Source organism: Talpa europaea (genome assembly GCF_964194135.1).
Source record: "Talpa europaea genome assembly, chromosome: 12".
In the NCBI taxonomy this organism is placed as follows: Eukaryota; Metazoa; Chordata; class Mammalia; order Eulipotyphla; family Talpidae; genus Talpa; species Talpa europaea.
In genome coordinates, this window is record NC_140079.1 from 63,628,357 (window position 1) to 63,650,074 (window position 21,718).

The following is a 21,718-nucleotide window of genomic DNA, read 5'->3' on the forward strand; positions in this document are numbered from 1 at the left end:
CTCAACAACCTGTGCCACCAGGGGAAGCCCAAGTTGTGTACCTTCTTAAAGTTTTAGTTTATCTATAAAATGAAAATAATGCTATCACTTGAAGAGGTTGCTGTGGTAATCAAAAAAACAAATTGGGTAAATTATGCTAACATTGAGATTATTTAGTAAATATTAGCTATTATTTTTTTATCTGACTTGGTTCTTGTATTAGCTTCTATGTTGATCACTTACACTTACATTTGCTGCTTTTACATTTGCAATCATACAAAGGTGATAAATCCCTTCTCATAGTGTTATCATGATCCAGTATCATGAACCACATATATACTAACTGTTTACTGTGTGCCAGACAACGTGTTTAATACCAAGGATGTAGAGATGAACCAAAAAAGCACCTCCTGGATCCATGGAACTTATGTTCTAGAAAGGATAGACATTATCAAATAATCCCAACATAGCTACCTAAGGATGTAGTCAAAGGGCTGTAAAGGCAACAAACAGGTGTGCTTTTTGTTTTTTCTTTTACTGTTTTTTTACTTAGCTAAAAACTAGGTGATTGAGAAATCTGTTGAGCCTTTTTATTTTTTTCAAAAATATATGCTTTTCAGAGTTCTTTTTTTAAACATTTTTTTCCTTTTCATTGTGTGCATTTTGTGTAGCCTTTTATATCTGTTTTTTTTAAAATGGTATTTGTTATTAACCTGAAATAAACACAAATGAAAAGAAAGGCAATGAAGATTCGCTCCTCTCCATGTTTTCAGTAATGTGTTCATGCTTTCTATGGAGAACTTGACTCTTGACATTTATGTGTAGGCAGTACTTCAATATCATGAAACAGAAGATTTGACTCCATATAATTAGCCATAATAAATCAATTACGTATGACATTTGTGAAATAGCAAAGTGACCTCAGGGGGATACACTTAGGGATCTAGTGATTAAGGTTCTTGTGTGTCATATTAATTATAAGTCTTCTCCCTCTTTTAACTTCTGGCATTTCTGTTAGGTACGATGACTGAGGTTGGTTTAATATTTAAATCATGTTCTATAATAAACTACCATTATTTTACTTTGGCATTGTGTATCATAAACCCTCCAAAGTCATTAAAATCACTCATGTACTCCTGTATGATCTGATCTGATCTCATTGCTTTCCTATAGTCTCTGTCAGCTCTGATATACCAACTTCCTTACTGCTCTTCAAACAAACCAACTTTACTTCTATCACAAAGTCTTTCTATTTATTTTCACTTGTGCCTGAAGTATTCTTTCCCATTAAAAGAGAAGTAAAGAGGGCCTCCCCTGGTGGCGCAGCAGTTGAGTGCTGGGTTGCGAGGCTGCCCCCAGCCTCTGCAGCACCAGTTCGATCCCTGGCCACCGGCGAGGGTCCCACCAAAAAAAAAAAAAAAAAAAAAAGAGAGAAGTTAAGAACATTCATTGAGTGTTTCTGAGTCTGTGAGAGGCTCTTTCCTCCTCTGATCATGGTTTTCTTTATACCACTTCAAATATAATGTTAAAAACCTTAAAGCCATAAGCTGCCATCTCCCCCTCATTTATGTGCTGCTGTTGTCATACATTTTACTTCTATATATGTTATAAATTCAGTGGGCCTATTTAATATATTCTTCATCAAGTCCATGTTTCCTTCTGTAATCTGAGCATATAGTGTCTGTATGATAGTTGTTTTAAAATTCTTACATAATTATGTCATTGTTGGGTCTATGACTATTTGTTAATTTTTCTCTTGGGGACAGTTCATATTTTTCTACTTCTTTGCATGCCTGATAACTTTTTTTTAGATGCCTGATACAAATTTTACAATGTAAAATGGTATGGTATTCCTTCAAATGCTTTGTTCTGGCACTCAGTTAAGTTACGTGGGATCAGTTTGCCCCTGTTGAGGCCCATTATAGGATGGATACATAGCACCCCATATCTAAAGAAAATTTCGGTCAACTACTATTGTTTATGTCTTCTGTAGCATAGAAGGGCTTGATCCTCTGTCTAGTCGAAGCACAAACTCTTCTCAGCCTTGTGTTTTCTCTGTATGTTGTTTTGTCTATTGCCTTCTGATAATTCTTTTCTCAATCTTGGGTTGTTTCCTTTAAACCTACATGGGCTCATGACCAAAAAGACTCAAGTGAACCTCCCTGAAGTTTACTCCCCTGTAACTACCCCTTCCACTTCCATATTCTGGTCTGCAAATTTTAGTTATGTTGGCCTCTATGAACGCCAATTTTTGTCTCTTCTACTCAGTGAGAATGTTGGACTCTGTTTTGTTTCTTTTGTCTGTCTCACTGACTGGAAACTGCCTTCAGGCAGTAAAATGGAGCAATCATAGGCTTACCTAATTTGTTTTCCTTCTCCCAGGGGTCATAGTACTGTGCTGCCTGTCATCTAGTGTCAGAAAACTGTTTCATAAAGGTTGTATAATTCTAGGGGTGATAATTACTATCTCAATTTCTCTCTCATGCTAATGTGAGAGAGTAAATCGTATTCCTGTTATTCCTTATTGATTTTTAAAAGTAGCTTTAGGAGATACACTTTGGAATAGATGTCTTTTGAAATGTTCCTTTGATGATATTGTGTTCATGGAGAGAGAGCCCTTTGAAAGATGTATTAGAGGATTATTTCAAATAATGAAAGTGTCTGATGGTAAAGCATTACTTTAAAAGGGTGGTAATGATAGGACTAGAGATGAGGGAACATATCTAAAAAAATTTGCTTATATGAAGAATGGACAGCATTTCAGAACTGCTTGGTTAATTGAGTACAGGTGGGGAAGAAGTCAAAGTTAGCTATCACTTTGAGATTTTTTGATTAGGATAGTGGTGCAATTAAAAGTGAAGGGGTAAAAAGTTTATTAAATTTTACTGACTGTTGTATATTCTCTCATATTACGTATTACAGGACATGGTGACAGAAATGTTTTCCGGTCCTTGTGTAGCACTGGAGATTATTCAAAATAATCCTACAAAGACATTTCGAGAATTCTGTGGTCCTGCTGATCCTGTGAGTTATTGTTTAAAATATTAAATTTGTTTTATCCATTTACTAAATATTTTAACAGGTTTGATGTTGTTAGTTTGCTTTTTAAAAGATAATACAAAAGTGAATATAATAGACAAAAATTTTATTCAGAATATCATTTTGCATAATTAATTTTTATACATTACAGAAAAAGTGAAATTTTTATTAGCCTGGTGACAATGTAGTATGGGCAGAAAACACTTATTGTGGCATTTCTTTTGTGGTTTTCTTTTTACAAAGTTGTCTAGGCAAGTAAATTTATCAAGGTCTGGTAGAAATCATCCAAGGTATTACTCTTTAACATAGGAAGGCTGTAAATAAAGCTCTTAATGTAAACTATATAGATGTGGTGGCCTTATTCCAGATACATAATAAATAATGAGCAACATGATACTTGATGTTCTTTAGTGTATGTCTCAGTTTGCATTGGTTTTCTTCCTGTAGCATTTGGGTGGCAAAGTGGGGTGGGGGAGGATAGAATTGAAAAGTAGAATTAGCATTAGAATACATATAAGAAAGTTCCTTGCCAATGTTACAATCTAGATAGGATAATGGGCTATATTACTGATCTTAAGCATTAATTATAATGTTAAGTTTACTCTTTACCTTTATTCATTATTGCTTATAGATGATTTATCAAGCTGCTGATTTAATTTAATTCAGGCAGCATTTATTGAGTTCCTCTAGATAATAAAATTAGAAGTTAACAGCACCTATTAAGAAATCATCTTATTTGACAGTGTTGCTGGAATAAACCTTATAGGAGATAACAATACACCTGTTCTCGGTGATCTAAGAGTACACATATAACGATCTTTTAAACACTTCAGTGAAACATACAAATAAGGACTAGAATATTCTTGGTGCAGGTAAAATGTGCTGAAGAATTTTAGTGAAGGAAAAATTAATATGATCTCGAGGGAATTGAGAGGACTATGTTACAGAAAGAGAGATGTAAATAGGGATTTTAAAGGCTAATTGAGTTACAAAAAGTACAGGCATGTTCAAAGGCAACAATGAAGGGATTTACAGGGAGACTATTTGCTTGGCTTCAATGGAAAATGTTTACCTCAAACCATATAGAAAATCCATTTTCTTAGACATAGAAAGTAAGATGGAGAATGTAACATGTGATGAGTGTGGGGTGGATAGCCTTAGAAACCAGGCTAACAATTGTGCGTTTTGTATAATTAGAATCCCACATAGTAGAAAATAGAATTTCCTTGCATGTACAATAGCTTAATTTCGAGCTTACCAAATTATTCCTTTGATATAAGAGCAAACTAAATTGGAAGAGATTAAAGGCAGGGGTTCCAGAAACAGAAAGGAACAAACCTTATGACAGCAGAAAAGAAAGTGTCAGCAGGACCTACTTTGTATCTTTCCAGGGAGAAAGACTAGAAGTAAGATACATGGTTGTGCAAGAGTTATTATTACAATGTAATTCCACTGTAAAGGAGATTAGGAGGATGTGGTAGTGATACTGAATAAATGTTTAAAGGATATTACTCATAAAAATTAGGAAGGGACACTTTTTGGTTTGAATATTCTGATTTCTGTTTGATACCAAGAGGGGTTTTGTTCTTGTTTTTAAGATAATTGGATTGAATAGGAGTGAATTAAAGAGACAAAAAATAGAACAAAAAAGGAATGAGGTGATTTTGTTCATTTAATAAATATTTATTGAACCCGTGCTAGTGTTTGTGAAAATACAAAAAAAGCCTCAACAAACTTACAGTCTCAGAATGGACACAAACATGCAAGTGGCTAATATCCATGTTCTGTGGCAATTGTGTTGTGAGATGTTTGCACTGGGTGCTGTGGGAGCCTTCCATTAGAGTATTTAGCTCAATCTGGGGATGGGTGCTGGGGGCTGGGTCAGAGGAGATTTCTTGCAAAACTTGGATGTCTGAGATGAGCTGTGAGAAATGAGTAGAATTTGAAATTAGTGAGGAAGGTGGGAAATGATTTAAGGTATGGAGGCCTCTAACAGTATCAATTTTGGGCAGTACAAGGTGATTCCTACTGTAGCCAAACTGCAGGGCAGTGAATGACAGAGGTTGTTGTTGGAAGCAGTTGGAGAGAGAGGAATTGAGAAATAGAAAGAAGAGGTCTGAAAATAAAAACTTGCTGATTCTTTCTTTCTAGACATTTGTTCAATGAACATTTACTGAGTGGATAGTATGCACAAGACTTACCGCTTGGTCCTATGGCTGGGGCATCACCATAAAGATAACTAGAACAAGGTATCTTTCCTGAAGGAGCTCATATCTCTTGAGAACTTAGTTGGGAAACTCAAGATGGTGTATATTCCCTTATTCAGCTGAGTTGGAATTATTCTTTTCTTTTTCATTTTGGTTGTTTATGAACTCCTTACTGCAAAATAGAAATGTATTTTAAAATCTGGTACTAGTTTTATAATAAGAAAAATATCTATCATAAACTTACAGGTGAATGAATTTATAAAAGAGAAGTTGGGACTGATTTGGGACATTAGTCTCAGGGTCATGAATTTTCTAAGTGAAAAGACAAGATTTTAAGTAGGACCACATGACTTTGCTAGGTATTGTCAATTATTAGTAGTTACAATCAAACCATGCTTTGGGAACAACAAAAAATTGCCTCTTACTGTTTGGTCTCCAACTTCTTTTGCTTTATTTGATTCTTCTTTTCCTTCCTTTCCCATGCCCTTTCTTCTCTTTCTCCAGCAAATAGATGTTGAATGTTTACTACTTGCCAGCTACTATCCTAGGTGCCACTAGGTTTGTATTAATGTCAAACAAAAACACTTATCTTTGAGGAATTTATGATCCAGCTCTCTCATAAGACATAGAACTGATAAATAGCAATCTCACTTTAAAGGACCGGACACGCCAATCTCTTCATCTATCATATTATCTTAAGATAATTTCAAAATTAATTTCTTCACTCTATAGTCATTCCCATATCTAAAGAGAGACCCTATTTTGCAATACATGTTAATATAATTAGTGCTTGGAAGAGTACCAGATACAATGACCATGCATTTAATATTTGATGAATTACTGAATAATCTGGATATATTTTTATGTATACCTGATATCTGGCACTAGCTCATTGTTTAAATGTGTTTTCCTTACTAAAATGGGCCCTTTTTATTCTCTATTTTCTTCAATGTAGAACTAATTTTTAAATGGATTCATAAGAAGGTTCAGCTCAACAGTTGCCACTAGACCTCTTCGTACTATCTGTCTTGCAGATCGACATCACTTCTGTCATTGATGTCTCCATTATTGCCAGATTCTTCCTTTGTATTGTCTTATAAGTGGAAGGAACACCATAAATGAACAGTTTCTTCTAGTCTGTCTAGAAGTGGTCACTAAAAAGGGGGTAATATAAAAGATAATTCATTAGGGTAGGCACAAGGACTATTAGACTTTGCATTTCTATTTACTCTCTAAAAAGTAAGTAACCATGTTTTCATAAAATTTAATGCTTAAACTTGTAAAGTACATTTGTGTAATCTATTAAAATATAGGCATGTATGAATTATTTACATGTTTTACTCTCCAGTGTGCATGGAAAACATTGGAGACTACCATACAGAATGGAAAAAATGGCACAAGTTTATCACTGGAGAAGCATTCACTCACACACTTCACCTGTAGAAAATACATCCGTTTAGGCTGAAAGTCTGTTTCAGATTTGCCTCTGGAAGAGGTTTTGATTTCACCTGCTGAAGACTTTTACTGTTGAGCTGTTGAACAGAATCACTAAAGATGTGGTAAATTGCCTGGAATAATTACGCTTTTGTTTTTGGACTAGTGGATCTGACAAGGCAAAATAATCTAACAGTGGTATGCCTTATTTTATGAAAAATATTTTTGTACAAGATTTTATGTAAATCTCATTACTTAAAATTTAAAGGATCTTGTTTAAGGAAACCTGAATTTTTTTTTGTAAAGTTAATGTCTAATCTCACCCACTCTTATACTTTAAAAAACTTTATGCTGTCACCAGATTGAATGAAGAATCAGGTATTTTCATACAGAAAAAGTGGCTCTGCAAATTCTGATGAAGTTTCCCATTTATTTGATTGTCAGAATGATATTTTTTCTGGTATCTAGTAGTGTCTGTGATTTTGGGATGAAACTAAAAGTATCAAGGGCCTCCCTGGTGGCACAGGTGTTCAAGTCTCAGAGCTATCATGCTATCTCCAGTCACTGCGGCCTGAATTCAATAACTGGCCAGGGAGCTGACCCACATGGTGCAGCAGACCTCTCCTGTCTCTCCCACTGCCCCCTCATCAGTGTATTTCGGTAGATCTGCCTGATCTGCTCCCCACTCTGTTTCTGGTGAATCCTCTCATCGCCCTGCACCTCTGCCTACACCCCAATTCTTATATGCATAAATAAATAAAAATAAATCTTTTAAAAATGAATAAAGTAAAAGTATCATATTTTGGAAATATTTTTTATGAACGAACAGGAAGTTGGGGTAAACTTGGAAGAGAAATGCTTGGAAGTTGATATCTGTTTCTTGTCATCTGTTGACTTCCTAGTCACATTCCTTTATTCACAGAAGATTTTGAAACCCTGATTGTGGTCTTTTTTTCCCATCCCAATTCATACTGTCAACTTGGGTAAAGTAAATATTGCTGTGAAAGATTCACCCAGCACTTGACCTTGGATTTCAGTGGACTCATTTTGTCAATTATCTTTAATTATTCCACTTTTCTATTTTGGGAGGTGCTCTATTTTTTGTAGCTATCAAGAGCGAAGTCACTTATGCAAACTTAACCTCCAGTACAGTCATATTGGTCATATCTTTTGACCTGAATCTCATGAACCTCTTGACTGTGCATCTTTGACTTGATGGAAACGTCCAGGCTTTGAAGACTTCCATTTTCTGCCACTGCAGCCTGTTTTATCTCCTCTATTCAACTCCGTTTGTTCATCTTCTTCATTACCCTTCTTGGAATATATTAAACATCTTTACTCATTTGTCCTTTGGATACACCATGAAAACTCCAAGCCCTAGATCAGTTCACCCATCTGCCTACCTCATTCCTATACATCAGCTGATTAGTCCCACTAGATGAACATTACATTGTTGTATAAATTCATATCTTCCAACAAAAATGGGCCTAGTACATTCTCCTAGAAATCTTTTTTCATTCCCTATTTTCTGCTCATTCTCACAATAGCTTATCCCTCAACCCATTTCTCCCTCCACAAGAAGCTAGCATTATAGTTTTATTTCATAGAGAAAGTTAGGGTCATTAACCATGATCTCGTAAATGTTTGCCTTTATACTACTTATTTCTGACCTCATACTCATCTCCTCATGTTGTCCCAAGGAAATATTTTTCTTTTCTTTAAAACTCCCCATCTGTTCTTTGTCCTCTACCCACTTTCCTTCAAGTCTTTCTTTTAGTCTACTGAATTTGTATTTTTAATATATTTTTTCTTGGATTATAAAAGTAATATATAGCCATTATAGAAAAATTAGGAATGAAAGTTTAAAAAAGTAAACGTGTTGGTCGCTGTCTCTTTCTCTGTACAAAAAACTTTTTGATTTGATATAGTCTCAGTTGTTTATTTTTGAAAAAATAAACAAGGATATTAAAAAAATAAAATGTGATTCATAATTCTATCACCATAATGCTATTACCAAGAATTAGCAATTTTATACATTGGCATCAGTGTATATGTTCATAAACTTTGTAGTTCATGACATACTATATAATAAATGAACATTTTCTCATGTCATTATTCTTCAAAGATATGATTTTACCAGATTGGTTATGTGGCATATTATTATATAAAATAGTTTAGCATTTTTTCTACAATTGGCAAGTTATGTGTTCATTTTTTCATAATTACAAGAAAATTATACTGAATATTTTTCAGCTTTACTGAAATATTATTGACACATAACATTATATAAGTTAAGATGTGTTGATTTGATACATTGATTTTTTTACAAAATGATTAGCACAGTAGGTGTTAATGCCTCTATCACCTCACATAGTTATCACTTCATTTTTGTGGTTAGAGCATTTCACATTTACTCTTTTAGTAATTATATTATTAATTATAATTACCATGTTATACATAAGATCCCCAAAACTTATCTTCTAATTGGAAGATTGTACCCTTTGATCAACATCTCTGCATTTCCGCATGGTTATCAATCCCTGGTAACTTCCATTCTACCCTCTGTATATTTATTTAACTTCTTTAGATTCCACATGTGAATATTTAACTTCTTTAGATTCCACATATAGTTATCTATCTTTCCCTGCCTAACTTAATTTAACATAATGCCCTCAAGATCCGTCCTTGCTGTTGCATATGGCAGAATTTCTTGCTTTGTTATGGTTGAATAACACTCCATTGATTCCTCTGTGTGTGTGAGACACACAATTGAATATATTCTGCATCCTCTTTATCCATTCATCTGTACATAGACATTTGGTTGCTTCTATATCTTGCGTTTATAAATAATGCAGCAATAAATCTGAGAATGTAGGTATCTCTTTGATAGTCTATTTCCATTACCTTTTGATATATAGTCAGCAATGTGATTGTTTTTTTAATTTTATTTCTTTATTTATTTTTTAATAGAGGCATGCTTTATTTATTTATTTGTTTGTTTTGTTTGTTTTTGTTTATACATGCACTGGGTACAGTCAGAAGCGCTCACCAGAGCCAGAGCGAGGAGCAGAGCAGGCAGAAGGACCGAAATACACTGCCGAGGGGAGCAGTGGGCGGCAGGCAGGAGAGGTCTGCGCACCATGTGGGACCCTCCTCCGGTGGCTGGGGAACAGCCAGGGATCAAACCTGCGCTGCAGAGGCTGCAGGCAGCTTCGCAACCCAGCGCTCAACCGCTGAGCCACCGGGGAGGCCCAGCAATGTGGTTGTTGGATCATATGTAATGCTATTGTTAATTTTTAAAAAATATTTATTCATTTATTTGTTTGTTTGTTTGTTTGTTTGTTTGTTTATTTATTTATTTATTTTTTGTGGGACCCTCGCCGGCAGCCGGGTAACGAACTGGTGCTGCAGAGGCTGCAGGCAGCCTCGCAGCCCAGCGCTCAACTGCTGCGCCACCAGGGGAGGCCCATTTTTTTAAATATTTATTTATGTATGAAAGAACTGGGGTACAGGCCAGACTTGTTGGGGGTGAGAGGATTCACCAGAGACAGAGTGGGGAACAGAACAGGCAGATTGACCCATGTACACTGCTGAGAGGAGCAGTGGGTGAGTCAGGAGAGGTCTGCTTAGCCATGTGGGTTGCTCCCTGGGGGTGGAGCTGGTGCTACAGAGGCTATGGATTGCTTCATAGTGTGGTGCTTAACTCCTTGTGCCACCAGGGAGGCCCCCCATTGTGAATTTTTAAAGGGACCTCCAACTGTTTTCCATAGTGTCTATCACTTTACATTCTCACCAACAATTCACATTTTTTTTTTTTTTTGCATTTCCTTGCCAATGCTTATCTCATTGTTTTGATGATAGCCACTGCAACCAATGTGAGGTTATATCTCATGATTTGATTTGCATATTCCTGGTATATGTTACCATACCCATCACCAAGCACCCACATTCCTCCACCAAAGCCCTTTGAGCTCTCTCCACACTTGACTCTGTACCTTCTTCCTTCCCCCTCCGGTGTTCTCAATTGTACAATCATATTTCTAGAGTTTGGCTTTTTGGCTTGGTTTTGTCTGACCCTTTGTTTTGTTTTTCCACATTCCATATATGAGTAAAACCAGTGATCTTTATCTTTAACCCATTTCAAATTAAATTTGTGAGTGGTGTAAAATAGGAATTCAATTTCATTCTTCTGCATGTGATTATCCTGTTCCCCAACACCATTTATTGAAGACACTATCCTTCCCCATTGTGTTTTCTTGGCTCCTTTGTCAAATATGAATCATTTGTATATGCTAGTGTTCTAGATTTGTTCCTTTATTCTATGTATCTATTTTTATGCCAATACAATATTGTTTTGATTACAATGGCTTTGCAGTAGAATTTGAAGTCAGAAAGTATGATGACTCCAACTTTATTCTTTACTGTCAGAATTACCTTGTCTATTGGAGTCTTTTGTAGTTCCATGCAAATTTTGCTTTTTCTTTTTTGTTTCTGTGAAAAATACTATTGGGATTTTGATAGGAATTGTGCTGAATCTATGTATTAGTTTGGGTAATAGAAGCATTTCAATTTTGATTCTTCTGACCCATGAACATGGGATATCTTTACGTATTCAGTTTCTGCATCAAAGTCTAATCAAGTTGCATTTCTTATGGTTCTATATTCAGATGATGTTCACCTTTTTGGTGAGATTTATCCTCAGTATTTTGTTGCTTTTTGATGTTATTTTGAATAATATTGTTGTTTCTTTCTCTTTTTTTTGTCATAGAAGATCTGGGGTAGGCCAGAGGTGTGGGGGAAGTGAATGGACTCACCAGAGACAGAGTGAGGAGCAAATCAGGCAGATTTACTGAAATACACTGCTAAGGGGAGCAGTGGGCAAGACAGGAGAGGTCTGCTGCTACATATGTGGGTCAGCTCTAGGACTGGGGATTGAACGCAGGCTGTAGCATGTTGAGATTTAACCCCTAGGCCACCCAGGAGGCCCTTGCTTCTTTTTCAGACATATAGTAGTTACTAGATAGAAATGCAACTGATTTCTCTGTTAACTTTTTATTCTACAACTTTACTGAATTAATTGATTAATTCTAGCAGTTTTTAGGATTTTCTATACATCAAAACATATGACCTGAAAAAAAAAATTGTTTTTCTTCCGTTCTGTTCAGATGCATTTTGTTTCTTTTTCCTATTTCTTTGCTCTGGCTAGGATGACCTTTACTATGTTAAATAAGGTTGGTTAGATTGAGTACCCTTGTTTTGTTCCTTCTATAAAGGTAAAAGCTTTCAAACTATTACCATTGAGTATGATATTAGCTACAGGCTTGCCAGAATATAGTTTTAATTATATTGAGATACATTCCTTTTATACTCAACTTATTGGGAATTTTTATCATAAAGTGTGTTGTATTTTGTCAAATATTTTTCCCCATTTTTTGAGATGATCATAAGATTTTTTTTCATTATATTAATAGGTTGTATCAATTTTGTTGACTGTTGCAGGTTGAACCACTCTTGCATCTGCTGTATAGATCCCATGTGATAATGGTGTGTGATTCTTTTAATGTGCTGCTGAATTCAGTTTACTAATTTATTGAACTTTTTTTTGCATTTTTATTCACTGTGGATATTTTTTGTATCCCTGTAGTTTTTTTTTTTTTTTTTCCCCTCCCCATATAGTGTCATTATCTGGCTTTTATATTAGAGTATTTCTGGCCCCACAGAATGAGTTTGGGTATGTTCCCTCCTTTACAGTTTTGGGAGCAGTTTGAGAAGATTTGGTATTCTTTAAATATTTGGTAGATTTTACCATGGAAACCATCTGGTTATGGACTTTTCTTTATTGGGGAATTTTTGATTAGTGTGTAGATTACTTTGCTTGTTATCATTCTGTTTAGATTTCTCTTCATAACTCAGTCTTGGCAGATTATATGTGTCTGGGAATTTTTCCATTTCTTATAGTTTTCCCAGTTTGTTGGCATATTGTGTATAATAGTTTCTTATAACTGATTATGTTTGTCTGTGGTATTAATAGTACTGTCTGCTTTCATTTCTCATTTTAATTGAGGCTTGTCTTTAGTCTAGCTAAATGTTAACTTTATCATTAAAAAACACCTCTGGGTTTCTTTGATCTTTTCTATTTGGATAGTTACAGACATTTTAACAGTTTTTAATATTTGCAACTCCATTTGCCCTACTCTGATATTTGTTATTTATTTCCTTCTGCTAAATTTGGGCTTAGTTTGTTCTTTTTCTAGTTGAAGTAAAAAAGTAGCTTATTTGTTTGAGCTAATGTAGAATTTTGTCTAAAATTCTAAAAACTACTCTAAAACTACATCTAAAAACTACTTTTGCTGCATCTCAAATGTTTTGGTTTATATATTTTCCTATGTAGAAGAGCTCCTATAAACATTTATTATAGAGGTCTAGCAGTGGTTAACTCCTTCAGCTTTTGTTTAATTGAGAAAGTCTTTATTTTTCTATCATACTTGAAAGATAGTTTTGCATGATAGAATTACCTGTCATTTTAACCTCTAGGGTTTTATGCCGGATTCTGTGGTTTTATAAATTAAATAATTTATAAATTAAATAATTCTTAGCTGCCTTAATTGTATATTGTTTTCAGTTAACTTAGGCCTACTATTTTTATTTCAGTGAGTTAGTGAATTTGTAAATACAGAATCCATGAATACTAAGGACTGACTATTTACAGATAGGGGGCCTGGGATTGGATCCTAAGGTTCTTTTATCTCATAGTTCACTTTTGAAGTTCTCAGAAGATAAGTAGAATTGGTGGTTCAATTCTTCAGCAGATATGCTTTTGCATACAAGAAATTAGCTTGCTACTATGGATGTCCATGTGCTCACACCACCAGTCAATATGTGCCACCAAGGGAATAAATGTATAGTGTTGGGTAACTGAGAAAGCCTGTCAACTGTAGATCAGTTAACAGAATTTCCGCAGTGTATTTGTATATATTTTCTTTCAATAAAATTTTATAGCCTTAATAAGACAACTCTATTGGCAAACAGTTGAAATAATTTTAACTTGAACTTCTGACCAGGATGAATCTCTTTTGGCCAGGGCTAACCAGTCCTCTAGATATCTTTGGGCATTCTACCAGCTAAACAGTACTCATTATTTCCCTTCTTTTAATATTTGACATGTTGAAAGATTAATTGGCTATCACTCCATACTTGAAGAAGACAAAAAAGAAGGGGGAAAAAATGTGATGGGAAAAATTTACGAGAAAGATGCTTATTAGCTAGGGGAATGTTTTCCCTTATTAAGTAGGGAAATGCTTGTTAAAACAAAATAATATAATTTTCTTAATCCTGTGGGATATGTAAAATTTAAAAGGAGATAAAACCCAGTGTTGGCAACTACATGGTGAAAAAGACACTCTAGTCTATAGTACTATATGATTTATTTTTTTCATTCTTAAACAGATGATCCTTATTCACAGTAGTTATGTTCTACCATGAACACTGAATTAGTGACTACTAAGATATTTCCCCTAAGGGAAAATGCAGAGAATGAAATTGAATCCCTATTTTACACCACTCACAAATATTAACTTGTAATGGGTTAAAGATAAAGACCACTGGTTTCACTCATATATAACACCTCATTTTATGTGTTTTTTTTTTTTAAGATTTTAATTTTTTTATTTATACAAGAGCAGGGGTACAGGCCATATGTGCGGGAGGGTGAGAGGATTCACCAGAGATAGAGCGGGGAAACAGAACAGGCAGACTGATGAAATACACTGCTGAGGGGAGCAGTGGGTGAGACAGGAGAGGTCTGCTCACCATGTGGGGTGCTCTGAGCCTGGTGGAGATCGAACTGGCACTGCAGAGGCTACAGACAGCTTCACAGAGCTGCGCTCAACCGCCTGTGCCACTAGGGAGGCCCTTATGTGTTTCTGTTTAAACTTTTCTTTATAATGTTGATTCAGTAGCATTGAACTCATTTAACAGCACTATAACTCATGTTTGAATGACACATTACACACTTATTTTCTCTGTAAGGTACATCACAGCCTTCTTGCACTTAGGAACACCTGATAGCACCTCAGAACTTTATTTTTAATTGCGGTAACCTTGGTTTACAACCTTATTTTTGGTTTAGAAATATAGGATCTCCCCCTTCAGGTGTTGTTAGCACACCATAATCCTCACATAAATTATCTATAGTCTATTATCATAGTCCACTGTGCTTCCTCCTCACTTTGTTCTCACTGTCCTCCTACCATTCCCCTCTGGTAGCTTCAGTTCTACAGTCAGATTTCTAGGGTTCCTTATTAGTTGGCCTTATCTGACCCCTTATTTTGTTTCTCTATATTCTAAATACAAGTGACCCCCATCTGCTATTTGTCTTTCTCTTTCCTACTTATTTTGCTTAGTACAGTCCTCTCCAGTTCCATTCATGTCGTTATAACTGGCGAGAATTTATCTTTTTAATAGCTGCATAGTATTCCATTATGTATATATACCACATCTCATCTTTCGGATCCACTCATCTATTTTGAGGTACTTAGGATACTTCCATAGGTTGGATATTGTAAAGAGTGATGAAATGAATCCTAGAAGTGCTTATTTCCCTTCAAATAAGTGGTTTTTTTTTTTTTTTTTTTTGGTACTCTTCAGGTAGATACTATGAGTGAAATAGCTGCGTCATATGGTAGACCCATTTTTAATGTCTTGAGAAGCCTCTATACTGTTTTTCATAGGGTTTAGACCAGTCTACATTTCCATTAACAGTGTGGAAAGTTCCTTTTTATCCACATCCTTGTCAACACTTGTTTCTGGTCTTTTTAATAGGGTCATTCTCACAGGCATGGTATCACACTGTAATTTTGATTTGCAGCGACAATAAGTGATTATGAGCATTTTACATGTGCCAATTGACCATCTGTGTGTCTTCCTTGGAAAAGTGTACATTTTGCTCTTTGGCCCATTTTTTGATTGTGTTATTTTCTTTTTCTTGAGTTTTATGAGTTCTTTTAAAAACTTGGATATGATCTATGTATGATATTGTGAAAAATAGACAACCACATGTAAAATAATAAAATGAGACCCATTATCTCTCACCATATACAAAACCAACACAAAATGGATAAAAGTTGTGGATGTAAGATCTGAAACCACAAAATACATAGAAAAGAGCATAGGAAAAAACACTCCGCAACATAGGCTCCAGAGATGTTTTTGCAGATTTGTCTCCAACAGCCAGGAAAATAAAGAAAATACAAATAGTTGGTACTCCATCAAACAAAAAAGCTTGTGCACAGCAAAAAACTGCCCCTAAAACAAAAAGACACCCCATTGAATGGGAGAAAATGTTTGTACACTTCAGCACTCAGCACTTTTAAACAGTGAAATCATCAACAAGAAGCACAAAAGTGTGAAAGTGTGGGGCTAAGTAGACTAGCTTATATCAGTAGTTTGAGAGCTGGAACAAGAAAGCAGAGTGTAGCAAGGTTTACCTCAACTGAGAACTTCCATGACCCATGATGCAAATTTTTGATAGTGTGTGCATTTTCATAAATGACAAATTGCTGTAAGTATTCATTTGGGGTTTGTCAGGATGTTATTTATTAATGTTAAAATCTAAGCCCTTACCCCTTGCAGCAGGTAGATTTGGGAGGCTTGACTAGATAAAAGAAAACGATAAGGTGGCTATGGGACCCAGGCCTTAAGGCTGATCATTTTGACCCTGAATGCAGAAGTGGAGCCAGAACTTGCCTGTGTCAAAGATCAATGCCCAAGACCAGACATTCCAGCACTAAATGGCCCAAACTGACTCCCCAGTCATGAAAAGCCCCTGAAACAGCATATAAAAGGGATCCCCAAATCCTTCTTCCCAGGCAGACCTATCCTGGCTCAACTCATCACTTCTCTTAGCATTGTCTATTTCAATAAATCCCTCTTTTCTGTTCTGTTTCTGGTGAATTCTTCCCTCTAACCCCCCCTTCTGCCTCACCCTAATTTCCTCCCCCCACAACAGGAGTCACAAATAACTATTAATGGGCTTCTCTGGTAGACTAGGGGTTAAGTCTCAGCTCTCTCAAGGCTATGGCCTGAGTTTAATCCCTGGCCAGGGAGCTAATTCACATGTCTAGCCAGCCTTTTCTGCTTCCCACTCTGTCTCTGGTGAGTCCTCTCCACCCAACCCCCCACCTCTGGTCTATACCCCAGTTCTTCTACACAAAACAAAACAAACAAACAAAAAAAAACCCAAATACTAGTGAGCAAGTGAATTTGTAAGTACAGAATCCATGAATAATGAGTTACCTGTATTTTCTACATTTTTAAATAAATAGGAATGACTTTTATAAAGGGAAAATAGAGAATATAATTAGCTATCCCTGCCTAATAAAATATCCTGGCTAAAGAAAATATTTTTTCTTGAAGAATAGATGGCAGTTAGCTCAAAAAAGTACAAAATACATAGTAGAAAATTCTTATATTTCAGAATAACTATTTGTCTTGGATTTCTTTTGCCCTGAAACTTGTCAAGAATAATAACTGTAATTATAAAAAGATGAAGCAATGTGGCCTAATAAAAGAGTAATAGAAAAGCAGTTGTCTTTAATCTACAGAACAATGTAGTATTTTATAATTTTCCATGACAATTAAAGCTTTGTTCAAATATAATTTAACTGATTCAATAACATTATTTTCCCGAATATGCAGAAGATGTAATTCAAATTTATAAGTCAGATGTTCAGAATTTTACTTATGTTCTTCTGGTAATATATAGATTTTTCAACTAACTTAAAATGAAAATTTTTTTTATTAACAATTTTAAGGCCATTCCAACCTTAAGTATGAGAACTAGGATTCAAACCTTGTGTTGCTGCTTCTTAACTTTAGCCATTTCATTATAGTCTTCTACATATCTGAGAGATCCTGACCCAATATTACAAGGGCATAAAACATGTACAAATCGATGACTTCTGAAAATTAGATGCAGTACTTTCTTCTCCATAAATTTTTAAAACTAGAGCTTGTGTACAATTTTTCTGAGTGATTTAGCTATTAAGCTGATACAAAAGCCATAAACTGATAGTATTTGCCTCATATTACATAAGTCATAATCACATTATGGGTAGGTAGGCATAACCCCAATAAATTATTTAAAAATGAATTAAAGACAAAAGAAAAATTTATACCATCTCACTTTACCTTCTAAATCTGACATATGGTCAGTTCAGAAGCAAAGCAATGCTTTCCCCTCTAAAGCCATTTTAAACTTCATTTTTGTACATAAACGATGAACCGTGTTTATACTCAATTCTTTTCCAAAGGGCTTTTGATATGTCCAGATTTTTCATAAACACTTATCCTCAGATGTGGTAATTACATTCTCTTGTAGCTACTGTGATAAACTGTGACATTAAAATAAGAAAGGGAAACCAAGATGAAAATGCATACATTGTGCAAAAATGAAAAATGATGTAAAACTATATAAAATAAAAAAAAATTTAAAAAAATGTAAAAAAATATAAGAAAGGGATAACATGCGGTACTAGTCTCTCTGAACTTGTGATCTAGACAATGTATGGTAAATACATCCAAGTAGTAATGAAAGACAGTCCTGTGAGCTAGAGTGGGCTAGAAGTCTCATTTAGCCTGGAGCAAAGGGGAGGCCCCCTGGAGGTGAGAGAATCACTCAGAAGCTGTAGAGGGAATGACTGGGCTAGCTTAGCTGACAACTACTGAGTTGTGATTCTCTAGCAGTATCATGTTGCTCTCTGATTGTGGAACTTCTTTCCTCATCCCCTGCTTTTTCTTTTTCTCATTTTGTTTGTGATTGTAGCATGACTGAAAAAGTTTCTCATTGGTAGTCCTGGACAGTTCTTGTTTGGAACATTATACTTAGAATGTACTCTTTCATCATTATGGAAAAGGTATATTATGTTAAGAACTATGCATTTTTTTATTGCGGCAACAGTGATTTTTAATGCTCTATATGATTCAGAGGTATAGTTCACACTTCTTCAGGTGTGTTACCACACCCATATACAAAGTACACGTTATCTTCCACCACAGTCCATTGGGCCTTTCTCCCTCTGCTCTTCACTCCCCACCCACCCTTCTGGTAACCTCAGTTCTACAGTCAAATTTCTAAGGTTTGTTTTGGTTTAATTTCATCTGTTCCTTTGTTTTGTTTCTCTATATTCCACATGTGAATGAAATCATTCAGTATTTGTCTTTCTCCTCTGACTTGATTCGCTTAGCCTAATCCCCTCTAGTCTCATCCATGTTTTCACAGATGGAAAGATTTCATCTTTTTTTTTAAATAGCTGAGTAGTATTTCATTGTGTATATCTACCACATCTTTCTAATCCACTTATCTGTTGTTGGGCACTAAGGTTGTTTCTGGAAATTGACTATTGTAAAATAGTACTGTAATGAACATAGGAATGCATATCCCTTTGAATTAATGTTTTTCTAAAGAATAAAAATTTTTCATTTTGAAAGAATATGTAAACAAAAAAGTTAGGGTATAATTTTCTTCATGTGTGCACCAGTGGGCTTGACCCCACTTCTTTTTTTTTTTTTTTTTTTTTTTTTGTATAGAGGCATGCTTTATTTATTTGTTTGCTGGTCTGTTTGTTTGTTTTGTTTATACATGCACTGGGTACAGTCAGAAGCGCGGGAGGGTGAGAGAATTCACCAGAGCCAGAGCGGGGAGCAGAGCAGGCAGAAGGACCGAAGTACACTGCTGAGGGGAGCAGCGGGCGGCAGGAGAGGTCTGCGCGCCATGTGGGACCCTCCTCCGGTGGCCGGGGAGCAGCCGGGGATCGAACCGGCGCCGCAGAGGCCGCGGGCAGCTTCGCAACCCAGCGCTCAACCGCTGCGCCACCGGGGAGGCCCATTGACCCCACTTCTAATGTGGAATTGTTTTGTCACCTTTCTGTTTATTCTCTCCACACTTGGGAATCAAGCATTGCGACACTCTCTTTTCTGGAATAGAGACTTAAGTCTCATACTTCAGAAACAATAATTTGAACTAGATCATCTAGGTTTGTATGTGTATCTGTTTGTATATAGAATTGAAGATATTCATAATTATATATGTTGTGGAAGATATTCATATTGTCATAGTGTTGTGGAGAATAGAGAGGAGACTTAGTGAATAAAATTTCCAGAGATTGCCAAATATTCCATACAGACTGATGATAAACTAGAAATTAATTTTGCTTTTGTGATTTTTGTCTTCTTAACCTCCATTTTGTTGGCCTGGGATGTACTTTATTTCATTCAACTAAAATTATTGAATGTATTATGGGTGTGGGGTATTTAGCAGTGGGCATAATAGGCATTGTCTCTGTCCACATAGCATTGATCTCTAGTGAAGAATATGAGTATTAGACAAATGATTATATTAATATGTATGTTTTACAGCCATGTTAAGTGTTATAATAGAATGTGATACCTGTGAGAGAACTTATAACCAGAAGTGCTATCTTAGTTGAAGGGGAAGGATTCTAGAAGGATTCTCATTTATTCTGAAACCTAAAGGTTTGAGAATAGCTATGTGTAGAGGTTCTGCATCTGGGGAGAATATTACACATCCTGGGAATTTAAAGAAGTATAGTTTTGCTCCGGCTTAGAGTACAAGGAGGTGTATGAACTACAATGTGACTGAAGAGATTGTTTAAATCAGAAATTTGAAGGCCATATTAAGTCATTTGTGTTTATTCGAGAGCAATGGAATGTATAAATGGGGGATTGGTGTTAATTTAAAATAAAAACTTAATCATAATTACTGTGTAGAGAATTGGTTGGAGTAAAGTAATCCTGTCTAAGGATCATGTGACCCCAGGCTTATCACCATCGCTTGATGGTATCAGTAAAAGATTTTGAAATATATTTTGGAAGCAGAGCTGGCACAACTTGGGCATTTGAATATAGGCCTGTGCAGCTAGGTTATTTATCTACCATAGGTGAACAAATTTTTTGATGGAAGTGACTGTTACATTTTGGAAGAGATACAGAAATGGTGACTGAAACACCAAAGATGTTTAACATTAATTCTTGTTGCAAAGTTCTGCCAGAGATATTGAATTAAACTTTAGGTGTGTATAGTTTTTACTCTTAAAAGTATGAAATAGAAATAGAAAAAAAATGCATTCAATCTTGAATTTAGACTATGTCACTTCAGCACCTATTAGTTTCACTAAATTTGGAGCCCTTTGGTCTTGAATGGAAAAGGTCTTGAGGGTATCTTATCTTTTTGTTGGGTTCTTAAAGTAGTCTGGCAAGAATGGGATCTTATCCAGCTCCTTCAGTGTAGATTTTAATTTTGAAGGTTTTTTTTGAATTCAAGTTTTGTAAAAACAAAAATGCCCTGCTGTAATCAGCAGATGTTGCATTTTTGTTAGTTCTGCTTTGAGAATTCAGCAGTGGGTGAAATCAGTTGATTAGGATCCAAAATCAGATGGACTATGAAAAAAAATTCTTTAAAACCTTACAGGGTTGAAATCTGACTAATATCTCCCCCCCAACCTGTAACTCTATAGATATCTTTTTACTACTTTATCATCTCCTATAAATGAAATCCAAGTTTTTCAAGGTTAGATTCAGAAACTGTTCCCACACAGGGCCTTGAAATCCTTCCTATTAATTGCCATAAGTTACTGCTAGGATTCATGACACAGAGAAATCATGTAATTTTGCACAGAATATAAATGAAATGTGATGAAATCATTAATGACAGTCTCTCTGGTTTCAAAGACACAAATGGTTAGCATGGAAATGTGCTTTTTCAGTAAGAGTTCACTGCCATCTTAGTTTAAGTATGGCTATGTATACAGACATTGGAAAAGTTTACTAATAACACCATTTTTCCTTTGTTATAAACACACTTCAAGAGATATCTCAAGGTTACACACATGTTGAAGAGGTAATATGCACAGGAAAGTTGACTCAGCCTTTCTTTTATCTCATTCATTCAGGCATTCATTCAACCAACCAACCAAACTAGTGAACAAACAGTATTTACAAACCTTCTGGGTTTCTGATATTTATAGGCATTGGCAATGAAAACA

General features: G+C 35.4%; 1 protein-coding gene across 1 annotated transcript in view; it reads left to right on the forward strand.

Annotated features, from left to right (window-relative positions):
- The window catches only part of NME7 (NME/NM23 family member 7), a gene marked incomplete at both ends in the record, with an annotated part of 184,998 nt that overhangs the window by 88,302 nt on the left and 74,978 nt on the right, over positions 1 to 21,718 (forward strand). The window contains one exon of the mRNA XM_084250076.1: positions 2,902 to 3,003. Coding sequence (XP_084106202.1) covers positions 2,902 to 3,003 — 102 coding nt within the window. The remainder of the gene's footprint in view (positions 1 to 2,901; positions 3,004 to 21,718) is intronic.